At 46.1% G+C, this 14902-nt stretch overlaps 1 protein-coding gene across 1 annotated transcript; it reads right to left on the bottom strand.

Annotated features, from left to right (window-relative positions):
• Positions 1-871: 871 nt before the first annotated feature.
• Positions 872-14779, bottom strand: LOC137161517 (uncharacterized). The gene is made up of 2 exons (XM_067560832.1): positions 14670-14779; positions 872-1937 (listed from the first exon to the last, which is right to left on the bottom strand). The coding sequence occupies exons 1-2, from the start codon at positions 14777-14779 to the stop codon at positions 872-874; spliced, it is 1176 nt and encodes a 391-aa protein (XP_067416933.1).
• Between the last annotated feature and the right edge of the window lie 123 nt (positions 14780-14902).

The raw sequence follows: 14902 nt of genomic DNA, 5'->3' as shown, positions 1-14902 counted from the left end.
CTGGGAATGAGTACAGAATTGAAAATGGATCTTTTTCTGACTTCAGCAGAGATTCACTAAGGATGAACTTGGCCTGGTGGCCTTGGCCAAAAAAACACATCCACTTTCTGGTTTAGACACGAATGTCAGATTTAAAGTGCGGATTGGGTTTTTTTAAGTTCCAGTTTGTGAATCAATTTGAAGCTGAAATGATTGATTTCCCCCTTACCCTGCACCTTGTGGTGTCACACTTGTGCACAGTGAGCGCAGAGTGGATATCATTGCGACCTGGTTGCAACTGACATAGAATTTGAACCCACTTTGCAGATCTGTGAGTGACAACATAGGGTGTGATGCAATGGAGAATCAGGCCTGGAAAAGCACAATAAGCTCTAAATATTTTCATTATGATTATTTCAACCAATTTAGTACTGCAGCATGACATTGTTGAAATTTAAATGACTTTTGTTTACACTTCCTATTCTTAACTATTTCCTACTCAGCCGGCAGCAATTCCTCCTTATTGGCAATCTTGGTTATCATCACAGCTGTTTCTCTCACTTTACTCAGTGATTTTATGCGTTCCTGGTATCCAGGCTTTGCTTCCTGTTCTTCTGACAGGATCAGCAGGTCAATATGTTCTGGAGTGGACAGTGGGTTTGGTTTTAAGGCAATTTCTTGGAGGCGTTGGAGGCTGCGAGATGATCTTTCAATTATCTCTAGCGCTATCTCTTCCACCACAGCATATTCCTGAAAAAGCTGCTCAAATATCTTCTCAGTCGTCATCACCTCTCCAGATGCCTTCTCATACTTTTCCTTCAGTTGTGCATAGGTTTTGTTTCTCTTTTACTACTTTATAATCCCACCTGTACTTTTGATTGAAGTGACTGTTCTAGTAACATTTACCTGGACAAACAGTGCAATGTCCAGACCTGTCCATAGCACTACACTTGTGCTTGTCTCTATCATCAGGAATAGCACAGGGGTAGTGGCAGGTGTAATGACACAGCTGACAGTTTGTTATATACTGTCCAGTAATCTCTAGCTTTATTGGCACTGTTTTCTCTACCTCATACTCAAAGTCTTTATTGGCTTCCATATCATCCCTGTGCTGTTCCAGAGCTCGCTGGGTCTTTCTCAGTTCCTCTAGCTTCATCAGACCAGCTTTGATTTGTGGCTGCAGGCCTTCCACAGCCGTCTGCAGCTCCTGCCGTTCTCTGAGAACTTCCTTCGTCAATGTTAAGCTTTTTGTTTCTAATTTACCTAGAGAGTCAAAAAATGTCTTCATGCTCATCGCTCCCATTTTCCAGAACATTTCATCAAAAGTAAAACTGCCGGCAGCAGTTCCAGCGTTGCTAGCAAACAGTGCAGAGTTATTAAATGTGAAATGAATGGGCATGCCCTGACCATCTTTAGAACATGACACATCAGACTCTTTAATGGCCTCCAGAACAGGGGGTGTCTGTCCATCTGCAAAGGTGATCAGGATTTGTATATTGTCCTTTATATCCTTCCCAAAAATGGAGAGCACTGAGTCAAACACGTACTTCTGGGCATGTGTCAAACGAGCGAGTGAGGACTGAACTACGACGCAGACAGCGTCTATGTGATCAATGGCCTCTGGGGTGGAGAAAACCTCTCGGATCTGCCTGGTTATCTCTTTGTCATGGTCTATCCCTCTGGTATCACCAAACCCTGGGGTGTCTATTACAGTCAGGGAGTAGGGGACTTGGAAGCCCTCTTTGTAGTTGACCTCATAGGCAGTCACTTCAGATGTCTGGCTCTGGGCTTGGCTTCTGTTTGTAATTTCATGGATTAGTTTGAACCTGAATTCATCTTCCCATTGCACACCCAGGACATAGTTGATCATCCCATTGATGAGTGTAGTCTTTCCTGACCCAGTTGCTCCCATCACCATAATGACTTTGTTAGGGACCAGCAGGTTCTGTTTTCCCAGCCTGTTCTTTATGTAAGATACATTAGGACCTAATGTTCTCTTCTTTAATGGAAGGGTATAAACTGATGGTGACCCTTCAGTTATCAGAGATCCTTGCTTCACAAAATCTTGTGCACTTGTCTGTGATTTTGCTGGAGATGTTGTAGGTTGCTCATCTCTTGTCACTGTGCCCTGTTTAAGGGAATCATGTGGCTGCTTCTTTGATTCTTTCCTCTTTGGTGTTGAAATCAGAGTCTCCTCACTTGGGTCACTCACAGACCCATCCGCACACACAGCCAACACTCAGAATCTGTAGGGCTTCTCAGGCATCAGTCCATCAACGTTACAGAACTTTGTTCTCTTTTCTGTCCTTCGTTCCAGCCATTTGTCTTTCTCTTTTTGCCTTGCACCGTCAGCCTTTTCTTTGTATTCCACCTTATACTCCTTTATAACAACTCCGTCTCCAGTAACAGTTGGACTCTCCCAGGTGAGGGTTATGGCAGATGGTGCTACTTTAGCTGTTTCAGGCTTCCCAGGAGGGCTGGTAGGAGGGAGCGTCTTCACAGTATCACTCACGTCGCTGCTCGCACTGAGCCCTGGATTGCTCACATTATCTGAAATTCAAATGCAGATAATAAATACAGAAAGTAGAATTAAGAACATAAGATCAGCCCCACTGGGTCACACCAATGGTCCATCTCGCCCTGTATCCTGTCTCTGGCAGTGGCCGGTGCCAGATGCTTCAGATGGAATGAACAGAGCAGTGCAAATAATAAGTAACCCGTCGCCTGCTGCCCATTCCCAGCTTCTGGCAGCTGGAAATTTTGGTGCACCCAAAGCATGAGGTTGCATCTATGACCATCTTGGCTAATAGCCATTGATGAGCCTATCCTACTGGAACTTACCTAATTCTTGTTTTGAACCCAGTTACGCTATGGCATATGAATTCCATGGCACTGAATTCCACTGTCTGACAGTGCGTTGTGTGAAGAAGTACTTCCTTTCGTTTGTGTTAAACCTGCTGCCTATTCATTTCATTGGTTGCCCCCTAAGTCTTGTGTTATGTGAAGGAGTAAATAACACTTCTTTATTCACTTTCTCCACACCAGTCACGATGTTACAGATCTCTATCATATTCCCCTTTAGTCGTCTCTTTTCTAAATTGAACAATTCCCGTTCTTTTAATCTCTCCTCATATGGAAGCTGTTCCATATCCCTAATTATTTTTTTGCCTTCTGTGTACTTTTTCAATTCTAATATATCTTTTTAGAGATGGGGCAATTCGTGCTGCATGCGGTATTCAGCTGTAGGCATACCGTGGACTTATATAGTGGCATTATAATTTCTGTTTTACCTATCCTTTTCCTAATGATTCCTAACATACTATTAACTTTTTTGACTGCCACTGCACATTGAGTGGATGTTTACAGAGAACTATCCACGACAACAAGATTTTTCTTGCATGGTAATGGCCAATTTAGACCCTATCATTTTGTATCTATAGTTGGGATTGTGTTTTCCAATATGCATTACTTTGCATTTATCAATATTGCATTTCATCAGCCATTTTCTTGCCCAGCCATCCTGTTTAGTGAGATCCCTTTGGTAAGCTAAGGCTGAAACTATACCCTCAACAGCCTTCTTACTGTTTCCATTGCTTGGGGCTTGGATTTCTGCTCTCTGAAGAATCAGGTTTTGCTGCTCTTGGGAATAGTTCCTTCACTGAGGTCATCTCTGTTTAGAGCTATAGAATTCTTGTTAGCAAATGCCCCAGGTAAGGTGTCAGAGGGATAGCCATGTTAATCTGTATACAGCAAAAACAACGAGAGTTCTGTGGCGCTTTAAAGACTAACAAAGACTAACATGCTCCGATCCCTCAGACAGAGGCAAACACCTACAGAATCTCTATGAAACATTCCTAAAAGTACAATACCCACCTGGAGAAGTGAGGAAACAAATTGACAGAGCCAGACGGGTATCCAGAAGTCACCTACTACAGGACAGACCCAACAAAGAAAACAACAGAACACCACTGGCCATCACCTACAGCCCCCAGCTAAAACCTCTCCAACACATCATTAAGGATCTACAACCTATCCTAGCAGATGATCCATCTCTCGCTCAGGCAGTGGGCGGCAGACCCATCCTGGCTTACAGACAGCCCCCCAACCTGAAGCAAATACTCACCAGCAACCACACACCCTACAAAAAGTCCAACCCAGGAACCTATCCCTGCAACAAACCCTGCTGTCAGCTCTGCTCACACATCGACTCTAGTGACAACATCACTGGTCCTAAGCACATCAATCACACCATAAGGGGCTCATTCACCTGCACATCCGCTAATGTTGTATATGCCATCATGTGCCAGCAATGCCCCTCTGCCATGTACATTGGCCAAACTGGACTATCACTACGCACAAGGATAAATGGACACAAATCAGACATAAAAATAACAACATCCATAAACCAGTGGGAGAACACTTTAATTCCCCAGGGCATTCTGTCTCTGCCCTGAAAGTTGCTGTACTTCTCCAAAATAACTCCAAAAACAGACTTCAAAGAGAAACTGCTGAGTTAGAAATGATCTGCAAACTTGACACATTCAAACTGGGTTTAAACAGAGACTTGGAGTGACTCTCTCACTACTGAAGGTAAATTACTTTGCTCACCCATTCTCACCTCCTACTCAATGACTGTCATTAGGCCCCAAGTACCCAACTTTCATCCACCTCCCCCTTTGTTCTCTATGCACTTGTATATTTATATGATGCTCCTATGTCTCTCATTTCTACCTACTGCATCTGAGGAAGTGAGCTGAGCCTCATGAAAGCTTATGCCTGCTAAAATTAAATTTGTTAGTCTTTAAAGTGCCACAGAAGTCTCGTTGTTTTTGCTAAGTAAGGTTGAAATTTCGCCTAGTTATAATCCCCTTTTATCTGCATTATTGAACTTTACTTTGAACTGAGACCAAGCAAGTTGAATGTTGGGGGTTTTTTTTGGAAAACTTGAAAATCAAAATTCTTTAAGCTAATGACCTTTAAATAATTAATCAAGTTCAGATTCCTGAGTCCAGTTGAACTAGGATCACCTGAGAGGGAAGAGGGGAGAAAGGGACCAAGATTCTTATTCCATATTTGTGGCTCCTCAATTTTGGGAGCTACCAGGGGCATTTCAACCCCCAGTGTAAATTAGAGCAGCCAGTGATAGCTAGAATTCAGCAAAACTTCTGTGATACTTGATACAATATGGTGCTCAGTAGTGCATGGGATTGCAGTTTGTCACACAGACAGTGTACAATAAATAAATCATAGAAACATAGGACATTAGAGTTGGAAGGGATCCCATGGGGACATCTAGTCCAACCCCTGCTCAGAGCAAGACCAACCCCAACTAAATCATCCCAGCCAGGGCTTTGTCAAGTTGCACCTTAAAAACCTCTAAGGATGGAGATTCCACCACCTCCCTAGGTAACACATTCCAGTGCTTCACCACTCTTAGTGAAAAAGTTTTTCCTAATATCCAACCTAGACCTCCCCCACTGCAACTTGAGACTGTTGCTCCTTCTTCTTTCATCTGCCACCACTGAGAACAGCCTAGCTCCATTCTCCATGGAACTCCTCTTCAGGTAGTTAAAGGCTGCCATCAAATCCCCCCACTCTTCTGATCTGCAGACTGATAAGCCCAGTTCCCTCAGCCTCACCTCATAAGTCTTGTGCCCCAGATCTCTAATCATCTTCGTTGCCCTCTGCGTGACTCTCTCCAATTTGTCCACACCCTTCCTGTACTGGGAGGCCCAAAACTGGACACAATACTCCAAATGTGGCCTCACCAATGCCGAACAGAGGAGAATAATCACTTCCTTTGATCTGCTGGCAATGCTCCTACTAATGAAGCCCAATATGCCATTAACCTTCGTGGCAAAAAGGGAACACTGTTGACTCATCTCTAGCTTCTTGTCCACTGTAACCCTCCAGTCCTTCTCTGCCGAACTTCTGCCTAGCTAGTTGGTCCGCAGTCTGTAGCTGTGCATGGGATTCTTCCGTCCTCAGTACACGACTCTGCACTTGACCTTGTTGAACCTCATCAGATTTCTTTTGGCCCAATCTTTCAATTTCTTTAGGTCACTCTGTGTCCTATTCCTACCCTCTAGTGTATCTCCCACTCCCCCTAGCTTAGTGTCATCTGCTAACTTGCTGAGGGTGTAATCCACTCCATCCTCCAGATCATTAATGAAGATGTTGAACAAAACTGACTCCAGGACCAACCCCTGGGACACTCCGCTTGGTGCTGGCTGCCAACTAGACATCGAGCCATTGATCGCTACCCACTGAGCCTAATGAGCTAGCCAACTTTCTATCTACCTTATTTTCCATTCATCCAACCCATACTTCTTTAACTTGCTGGCAAGAATTATGTGGGAGACCATATCAAAAGCTTTGTTAAAGTCAAGGTATATCACATCCATCACTCTCCCCATATCCACAGAGCCAGTGATTTCATCATGGAAGGCAATCAGGTTGGTCAGGAATGACTTGCCCTTGGTGAATCCGTGTTGACTGTTCTTGATCATCTTCCTCTCTTCCAAGTGCTTCAAAATGGATTCTTTGAGGACCTGCTCCATCATTTTTCTGGGGACTGAGGTGAAGCTGACTGGTTTTTAGGTCCCCAGTTCCTCCTTCTTCCCTTTTTTGAAGCTGGGTGCTATATTTGCTTTTTTCCAATCATCCAAGACCTCCCTCAATCACCACGAGTTTTCAAAGATAATGGCCAATGGCTCTGCAATCACATCAGCCAACTCCCTCAGATACATTGCATCTGGCCCCATGGACTTGTGCATGTCCAGCCTTTCTAAATAGTCCTGAACCTGTTCTTCCAGCACTGAGGGCTGCTCACCTCCTCCCCATTCTGTGCTGCCCAGTGCAGTAGCTGACCTTGTCTGTGAAGACGGATGCAAAAAAAAGCATTGCCATCACCTGCTGCAAGACTGATATACAGCTGATCCACATGACCTGGGCTGCGGGGGGGGGCAGACCTTTGCAGTGGCGAGGGGTGGCACAGGGCAGTCAAGCAGGATGGGGGGGCTGCAGGGGGCGCAGAGGGGTAGGTGGAACTAGCGAGTACTCAGGGATGGCACTTGAGGGGAGCCAGGGCAGAGGAGTGGAGTGGCCAGTGCTCGGCTGCAGATTGGGAGGAGGTCCAGCTGTCTGCCTCATGTTGTTTTTATCCCTGGGCGGTGGGGCGCAGTGATCCCAGCACCAGGGGGAGGAGCCTGGCTTTCTCCATAGAGGGTGCTGAGCATTGAGCACAGCAGGTTGCAACCCACAGTTTGGGAAACACTGCCTTATGCTTTTTACATTTCTGTGAACAGCACTTCCATCCTTCTGGTTGTTTGGACCCACAGGCTTGGTGTCACCTTTGGCTCAGTCCTTTCCTTGGACTCTCACATCCAGCCTGTGTCTTCCTACATCTTAGAATCATAGAACCACAGAATATTAGAGTTGGAAGGGACCTCAGGAGGTCATCTAGTCCAACCCCCTGCTCAAAGCAGGACTAACCTCAGCTATATCATCCCAACCAGGGCTTTGTCAAGCCTCAGCTTAAAAATCTCTAAGGATGGAGATTCCACCACCTCCCTAGGTAACCCATTCCAGTGCTTCACCACCCTCCTAGTGAAAAACTTTTTCCTAATGTCCAACCTAGACCTCCCCCACTGCAACTTGAGACCATTGCTCCTTGTTCTGTCATCTGCCACCACCGAGAACAGCCTAGCCCCATCCTCCCTGGAACCCCCTTTCAGGTAGTTAAAGGCCGCTATCAAATCCCCCCTCATTCTTCTCTTTTGCAGACTAAACAAGCCCAGTTCCCTCAGCCTCTCCTCATAAGTCTAGTGCTCCAGCCCCCTAATCATTTTTGTTGCCCTCTGCTGGACTCTCTCCAACTTGTCCACATCCTTTTTGTAGTGGGGGGCCCAAAACTGGACACAATATTCTAAATGCGGCCTCACCAATGCCGAATAGAGGGGAATAATCACTTCCCGTGACCTGCTAGCAATGCCCCTCCTAATGCAGCCCAATATGCCATTAGCCTTCTTGACAACCAGGGCACACTGCTGACGAACAGAGGGGCGGCTAACAGAAGGAGAAGGAGGGAGTTTGCCTGGGAGTTCGCCTGCGGAGAGAGCCCACTGCAGGTTTTTGCCTTACAGACGTTGCTGAGCAGGAAATTGAGCATCTGAGGAGGTTCTCAGAGCAGAGATATGGAGATGGAGGCCGCATTTAGAATATTGTGTCCAGTTTTGGGCCCCCCACTACAAAAAGGATGTAGACAAGTTGGAGAGAGTGCAGCGGAGGGCAACAAAAATGATTAGGGGGCTGGAGCACAGGACTTATGAGGAGAGGCTGAGGGAACTGGGTTTGTTTAGTTTGCAAAAGAGAAGAATGAGGGGAGATTTGATAGCGGCCTTTAACTACCTGAAAGGGGGTTCCAGGGAGGATGGGGCTAGGCTGTTCTCGGTGGTGGCAGATGACAGAACAAGGAGCAATGGTCTCAAGTTGCAGTGGGGGAGGTCTAGGTTGGACATTAGGAAAAAGTTTTTTACTAGGAGGGTGGTGAAGCACTGGAATAGGTTACCTAGGGAGGTGGTGGAATCTCCATCCTTAGAGGTTTTTAAGCTGAGGCTTGACAAAGCCCTGGCTGGGATGATATAGCTGAGGTTAGTCCTGCTTTGAGCAGGGGGTTGGACTAGATGACCTCCTGAGGTCCCTTCCAACTCTAATATTCTATGATTCTATGATTCTATGACTCTGCACTTTTCTTTGTTGAACCTCATTAGATTTCTTTTGGCCCAATCCTCCAGTTTGTTTAGGTCACTCTGTATCCTATCCCTACCTTGCAGGGTATCTACCACTCCCCCCAGCTTAGTGTCGTCCGCAAACTTGCTGAGGGTGCAATCTACCCCATCCTCCAGATCATTAATAAAGATGTTGAACAAAACTGGCCCCAGGATCGACCCCTGGGGAACTCCGCTTGTGACCGGTTGCCAGCTAGACATGGAGCCATTGATCACTACTCGTTGAGCCCTATGCTCTAGCCAGTTCTCTATCCGTTTTATAGTCCATTCATCCAACCCATACTTCTTTAACTTGCTGATAAGAATACTGTGCGAGACAGTATCAAAAGCTTTGCTAAAGTCAAGGTATATCACATCCACCACCTTCCCTACATCCACAGAGCCAGTCACCTCATCATAGAAAGCAATCAGGTTGGTCAGGCATGACTTTCCCATGGTGAATCCGTGTTGACTGTTCCTGATCACCTTCCTCTCTTCCAGGTGCCTTAAAATGGATTCCTTAAGGACCTGTTCCATGATTTTTCCAGGGATTGAGGTAAGGCTGACCGGTCTGTAGTTCCCTGGATCCTCTTTCCTCCCTTTTTTGAAGATGGGCACTATATTTGCTTTTTTCCAGTCCTCAGGGACCTCCCCCTGTTGCCACGAGCTTTCAAAGACAATAGCCAATGGCTCTGAAATCACCCCAGCCAACTCTCTCAGCACCCTCGGGTGCATTGCTTCCGGCCCCATGGACTTGTGAATGTCCAATCCTTCTAAATAGTCTTGGACCTGGTCCTTCAGCACTGTGGGATGTTCACCTCCTTCCCATTCTGTGCCACCCAGTACAGTAGTCTGGGAACTGATCTTGTCTGTGAAGACAGAGGCAAAAAAGGCATTGATTACCTCAGCTTTCTCCACATCCTCCGTCACTAGGTCGCCTCCCTCATTCTCTAAGGGGCCCACACTTTCCCGAATCTTCCTCTTGTTGGCAACATGCCTGTAGAAACCCTTCTTGTTCCCCTTCACTTCCCTTGCTAGCTGCAACTCCAATTGTGCTTTGGCCTTCCTGATTTCATTCCTGCACGTTCGAGCAGTATTTTTATAATCCTCCCTAGTCATCTGACCAAGCTTCCTCTTGTAAGCTTCTTTTTTGTGTTTAAGTTCGCCAAGGACATCTTTGTTAAGCCAAACTGGACGCCTACCATATTTGCTATTCCTTCTGCACATCGGGATGGTTTGCTCTTGTGCCCTCAATAGGGTCTCTTTAAAATGCAGCCAGCTCTCTTGGGTTCCTTTCCCCCTCATATTAGCTTCCCAGGGAATCCTGCCCATCAGTTCCCTGAGGGAGTCAAAGTCCGCATCTCTGAAGTCCATGGTCCGTATCCTGCTGTTCTCCTTTCTTCCTTTCGTCAGGATCCTGAACTCGACCATCTCATGGTCACTGCTGCCTAGGTTGCCACCCACTTCTACTTCCCCTACCAGATCTTCCCTGTTTGTGAGCAGCAGGTCAAGAGAAGCACGGCCCCTTCTCTAGTTGGTTGCTCCAGCACTTGCACCAGGAAATTGTCAGCGACACTCTCCAAAAACGTCCTCGATTGTTTGTGCTCTGCTGTATTGCTCTTCCAGCAGATGTCAGGGTGATTGAAGTTCCCCATGAGAATCAGGTCCTGTGAGCTGGAAACTTTCCCTAGTTGACTGAAGAAAGCCTCATCTACCTCGTCCTCCTGGTCTGGTGGTCTGTAACAGGCACCCACCATGACGTCACCCTTATTGTTCTTGCTTCTAAGCTTAACCCAGAGACACTCAACTGACTTATCTCCAGTTTCATACTGGAGCTCAGAGCAGTCATAGTGCTCTCTTACATACACCAAGTTTAAACTTTGTAAAACATTCTATAATATACATCTCAAGAGGAGGCTAGTGTGATGGATTCTGCAGTAAACCTCTTACAGTAAGATGGATGGTGGGTGATGTTAGGATATAAGTATGTAACGTAAGTTCATATAAATATTTAGGCCTGTGTACTTGCCTGAGATGGGATTCTGGGCCCCTGGGCCTGCCTGAAAGTCAAAGTCTCTGAGCTACACATGTTAGCAAAGAACAAAGACATAGTGTGTTCCTTTTGCCTGTTTGCAATTAGATGGGTTGTTCTTTATTACTGTGAAAAGATAAGGGATGCAAGTTAAAGTGTTTCAAGGCGTACTAAAGGTTTAATATATAAATGCACAAGTAAGGAGAAGCTCTGACTCCTCTTCAAGACAGACGCCAGAGCAAAGCCAAGCAACCGGCTGAAAAAGTAAATAAAGGTGTTAAAAGAAACATATGGCCATAAACTAACCACGGCCAAGATGTGACCCCACTCCCTGCCCGTCCCATGCAGTACAAAAGGGGTTGTGCCAAAACCCCAGGCCCAGATCCCCGAAAACAGAATATGACCATATATTAGAAGGGGTGATACTGGGGGGGCGCCTACAGGTATAATTAAAGATATTAAAAAGAAGGAGAGGAGGAGAGGGTTTTGTTGGCATACAGAACCATGGTCACAAAAAGAGGGATGTTCCTCCTGTATTACAACTCAAGGTTCAAGGGTCAAGTCAAGGATGGTCTTGTGCTGCCATCATGCTGAGACCCCAATACACATCCTAGGCCACTCCTGTCAAGTAGGATGCTAACAGAGAGCCCCAGCTCTCTGGAGGCCAGCTAGCTGCCATGGTAACCCTGTCAAAGGTCCAGGAATACCTCTGGACCATCCTCTGGCCCCATTTTTGTTAGCATCAATGGAGGACTCAGGGCTGGGTCTCTGCCGCTCCCAGCTGAACTCCCAACGTCCTCGGGGGCGGAAACAGTGTCCCCATCTGCTGCACCAATCCTGTTGCTTTCCTTGCTGGGGGCTGCTCATTCGCTGAAAAGTCCTTGCTGCTGCTGGTCTCTAACCCATTTCAGCAGCTTGTCCAAATCCATCTCTAGCTCACTCTCCTTTTTCTAGGTGCCTGCATTCTCCACCACTTTCTAGTGGGCTTCATTCAGGGACCAGCAGGCCTAGTGGGGAGGATGCAGCCAAATAATCTCTCCACGTATTGGGTCAGTTCTTCTGGGAAGTCCATGGGGTCTAACAGCCTAGTCACAATTCGTCCTTTCCCCAGATTCCTCCGGGATCTTTCAGGCAGCTGGGAGAAGAAGGAAGGGCAGGGGGACCCAGAGCCTTCCTCTCCACCGGATCCCTGGTACAGGGCCCAAAAGGAGAGAGGTGAGGGTTAGCGCAGTCCCTTCTGGCTGCTACTCTAGATCAGCCTCCCCTGGGTTGCGTCCTACCTTCCTAGCTACATGTGTTCCTTTAGAAACTACAGGCTACAATAGCTCAGCAGTGGAATATGCATCGAGATAAGAGATGCAGTAGTGCAAGGCACTCAGAACTCCTTCTCAGCTGGGCGTGGGGAGGTCACAGCCAGCTAAACAGATAGTGCTGCCAGAGGAATGTGCTAATTCAGCCATGACAGAAGCAGCTTGTGTTTTGGGGGCTCTATGGAGGCCCCTGTAGAAACTGTAGCTACATAATTGTGACACCCCGTGTCTGATAGCAACAATCCAGAAACCCCACATTCACCAATGACAAGTAATTATGATAAGATATGTTCTGTACAAGGTAGGCCATGTTTGGTATTATTTTAAAAGTCTTGATCTGCTAAACATTAATAACTTGTTGGGTTGTACGTGTGTGAAGTTATGAAAGGTTGTTGAACATGCTATTAGAACATGTTGCAAGATGGGAAACTCCCACACATAGCCTGTTACGCACAATAATGGCATGGCCAGACATTGTTAATAGCTATCTCTCACCCATTCAAGAATAAATTCCACTACAGGGGTTGTTTAAAGGCAACAGTTCACTATAGGAAGCACGTCCGCAGGGGGCTTGGCTGACCAATGAGGACAGGCCCACAGGTCACAAGCCCAGTTGTTCTAGCAAGTTGAAACAGACTACAACAGGAGGGAGCATGGCTCCACCCCATTTAATTGAACACCTGAAGCAACAGAACTTGGAGTCATTGTGGCAGATGATACAAAACTACTCAAGATAGCTAAGTCCAAAGCAGACTGAGAAGAGTTACAAAGGATCTCACAAAACTGGGTGACTGGGCAAAAAACTGGCAGCTGACATTCAATGTTGATAAATGCAAAGTAACGCACATTGGAAAACAGAATCCCAGATATACATATAAAATACTGGGATGTACATTAGCCATTTCCACTCAAGCAACAGATCTTGGAGTCATTGTGGACAGTTCTCTGAAAACAGCCACTCAATGTGCAGCGACAGTCAAAAAAGAGAACTGAATGTTGGGAATCATTAAGAGAAGGATGTATAATAAGACAGAAAATATCATATTGCCTCTTTATAAATCCATGGTACGACCACATCTTGAATACTGCATGCAGATGTGGTTGTCCTCCCTCAAAAAAGATATATTGAAATTGGAAAAGGTACAGAAGAAGGCAACAAAATGATTAGGGGCATGGAACAGCTTCTGTCTGAGGAGAGATTAATAAAACTGGGACTTTTCAGCTTAGAAAAAAGACAATGGGGGGGATATGATAGAGGTTTATAAAATCATGACTGGTGTGGAGAAAGTAAATAAGGAAGTGTTATTTACTCTTTTTCATAACACAAGAACTAAGGGTCACCAAATGAAATTAATAGGTAGTGGTTTAAAGAAACAATAAGAAGCATTTCTTCACACAATGCACAGTTAACCTGTGGAACTCCTTGCCAGAGGAAGTTGTGAAGGCCAAGACTATAACAGGGTTAAAAAAAGAACTAGATAAGTTCATGGAGGATAGGTCTATCAATGACAATTAGTCAGAATGGACAGGGATGCAAAACCATGCTCTGAAGTGTCCCTAGCCTCTGTTTGCCATAAGCAGAGAGTAGACAACAGGGGATGGATCACTGGATGATTGCTTGTTCTGTTCATTCCCTCTGACGCACCTGGCATTGGCCACTGTCGGCAGACAGGACACTGGGCCCGATGGACCATTGGTCTGACCCAGTGAGACCATTCTTGTGTTCTTATGCTAAGTTCTTTCTGAATGGAAACCCTGACTGAATGAAGGCAGGAAGCCGTACCATCTCCTGCCTACCCTAGGGTTAATCCTCTGGGCATAGCTGGCCAGGGTGGGGCAGGACGATGGTTCCAGCCTCCATGCCTTCTTGGGGAACCTTGTTTTAGAGATTTTCGGAGATCACAGATTCATGTGACTCCAGCCATGTGGCTCTGGGGAAGCAATTTAGTGAAGGAGAAATGGTTGTTCTTATTTTTCATCTACTCAATTTAGATGATTATTATTCAGTGTGTAATATGTATATTGTGAGGATCCCAGTTCCAGCATTAGTAGGGCCCTACATAAGAACAGCCATACTGGATCGTGAAAAACACGTCACTGACTATGAAATCTTGCCTGCCTCACGAAATCTGGTCTTTTGTGTACTTTCACCCTGTACTAATCAGCGTTATGCAAACTGAGGGTCCTGACCCAAAAAGGGGGTCACAAGGCTATTGGGGAGAGGGGTGTTTCTGTGCTGCCTTCTGAGCTGGGCGGCTGGACAGCGGGGGCTGCTGGCTGGGCGCCCAACTCTGAAGGCAACGCCAACACCAGCAGCACACAGGTAAGGGCAGCATGGTATGGAGGGAGTCAGCACTTTTGCAGGGGGCCATCATGGGCTTTACATGGCTATATTTTGCTGTTTTAAAATATATATTTATGCTTTGTTATAACATCATGACATTTAAGATTTAAATACCGGAAACTGTGAAATTCAAGGTTTTTAAATGCTAGGACCAGGACATTTATTAAAATGAAGCGTGAATGTGGCAGGGCCATGAACATTAGGCATCCATCTTGGATGGTCATATTCTAACTCACCTTGGGAAACAACATGGACAAAGCTGGTGCTGCTGGAGAACTAAGGAACGGCAGCCGAGATCTACAATGGAATGTGAGTCGTAGCAGACGATGAGGCCTTCAAAAAACATGACGACGGTGAAGCAGCTGGCGTGCCGAGACCACTGCCCATCTTGCTGACCAGTGTCGTCTCAGGGTTTCCTTGTGCTCCCCTGTGTGTCTGTCTCTGTCTGATGTCTCTTGTCCTACACTTA

The sequence above is a fragment of the Emydura macquarii genome, unplaced genomic scaffold (assembly GCF_026122565.2).
Source record: "Emydura macquarii macquarii isolate MOO-44397 ecotype Brisbane River unplaced genomic scaffold, CSIRO-AGI_Emac_v2 contig_2319, whole genome shotgun sequence".
Taxonomy (NCBI): domain Eukaryota; kingdom Metazoa; phylum Chordata; order Testudines; family Chelidae; genus Emydura; species Emydura macquarii.
Note: the sequence above shows the minus strand (reverse complement) of the source record. Positions and strands in the feature narration are given on the sequence as shown.

Bases quoted from the DNA above. Each gene is read 5' to 3' on its own strand.
- LOC137161517 (XM_067560832.1), bottom strand. From the start codon at position 14,779: ATGTTTTTTGAAGGCCTCATCGTCTGCTACGACTCACATTCCATTGTA. The intron at 1,938-14,669 runs GTGAGTTAGAAT...CATAAAGAACAG, and splicing joins TGTCCATGTTGTTTCCCAAG to GCTGGGAAAACAGAACCTGC.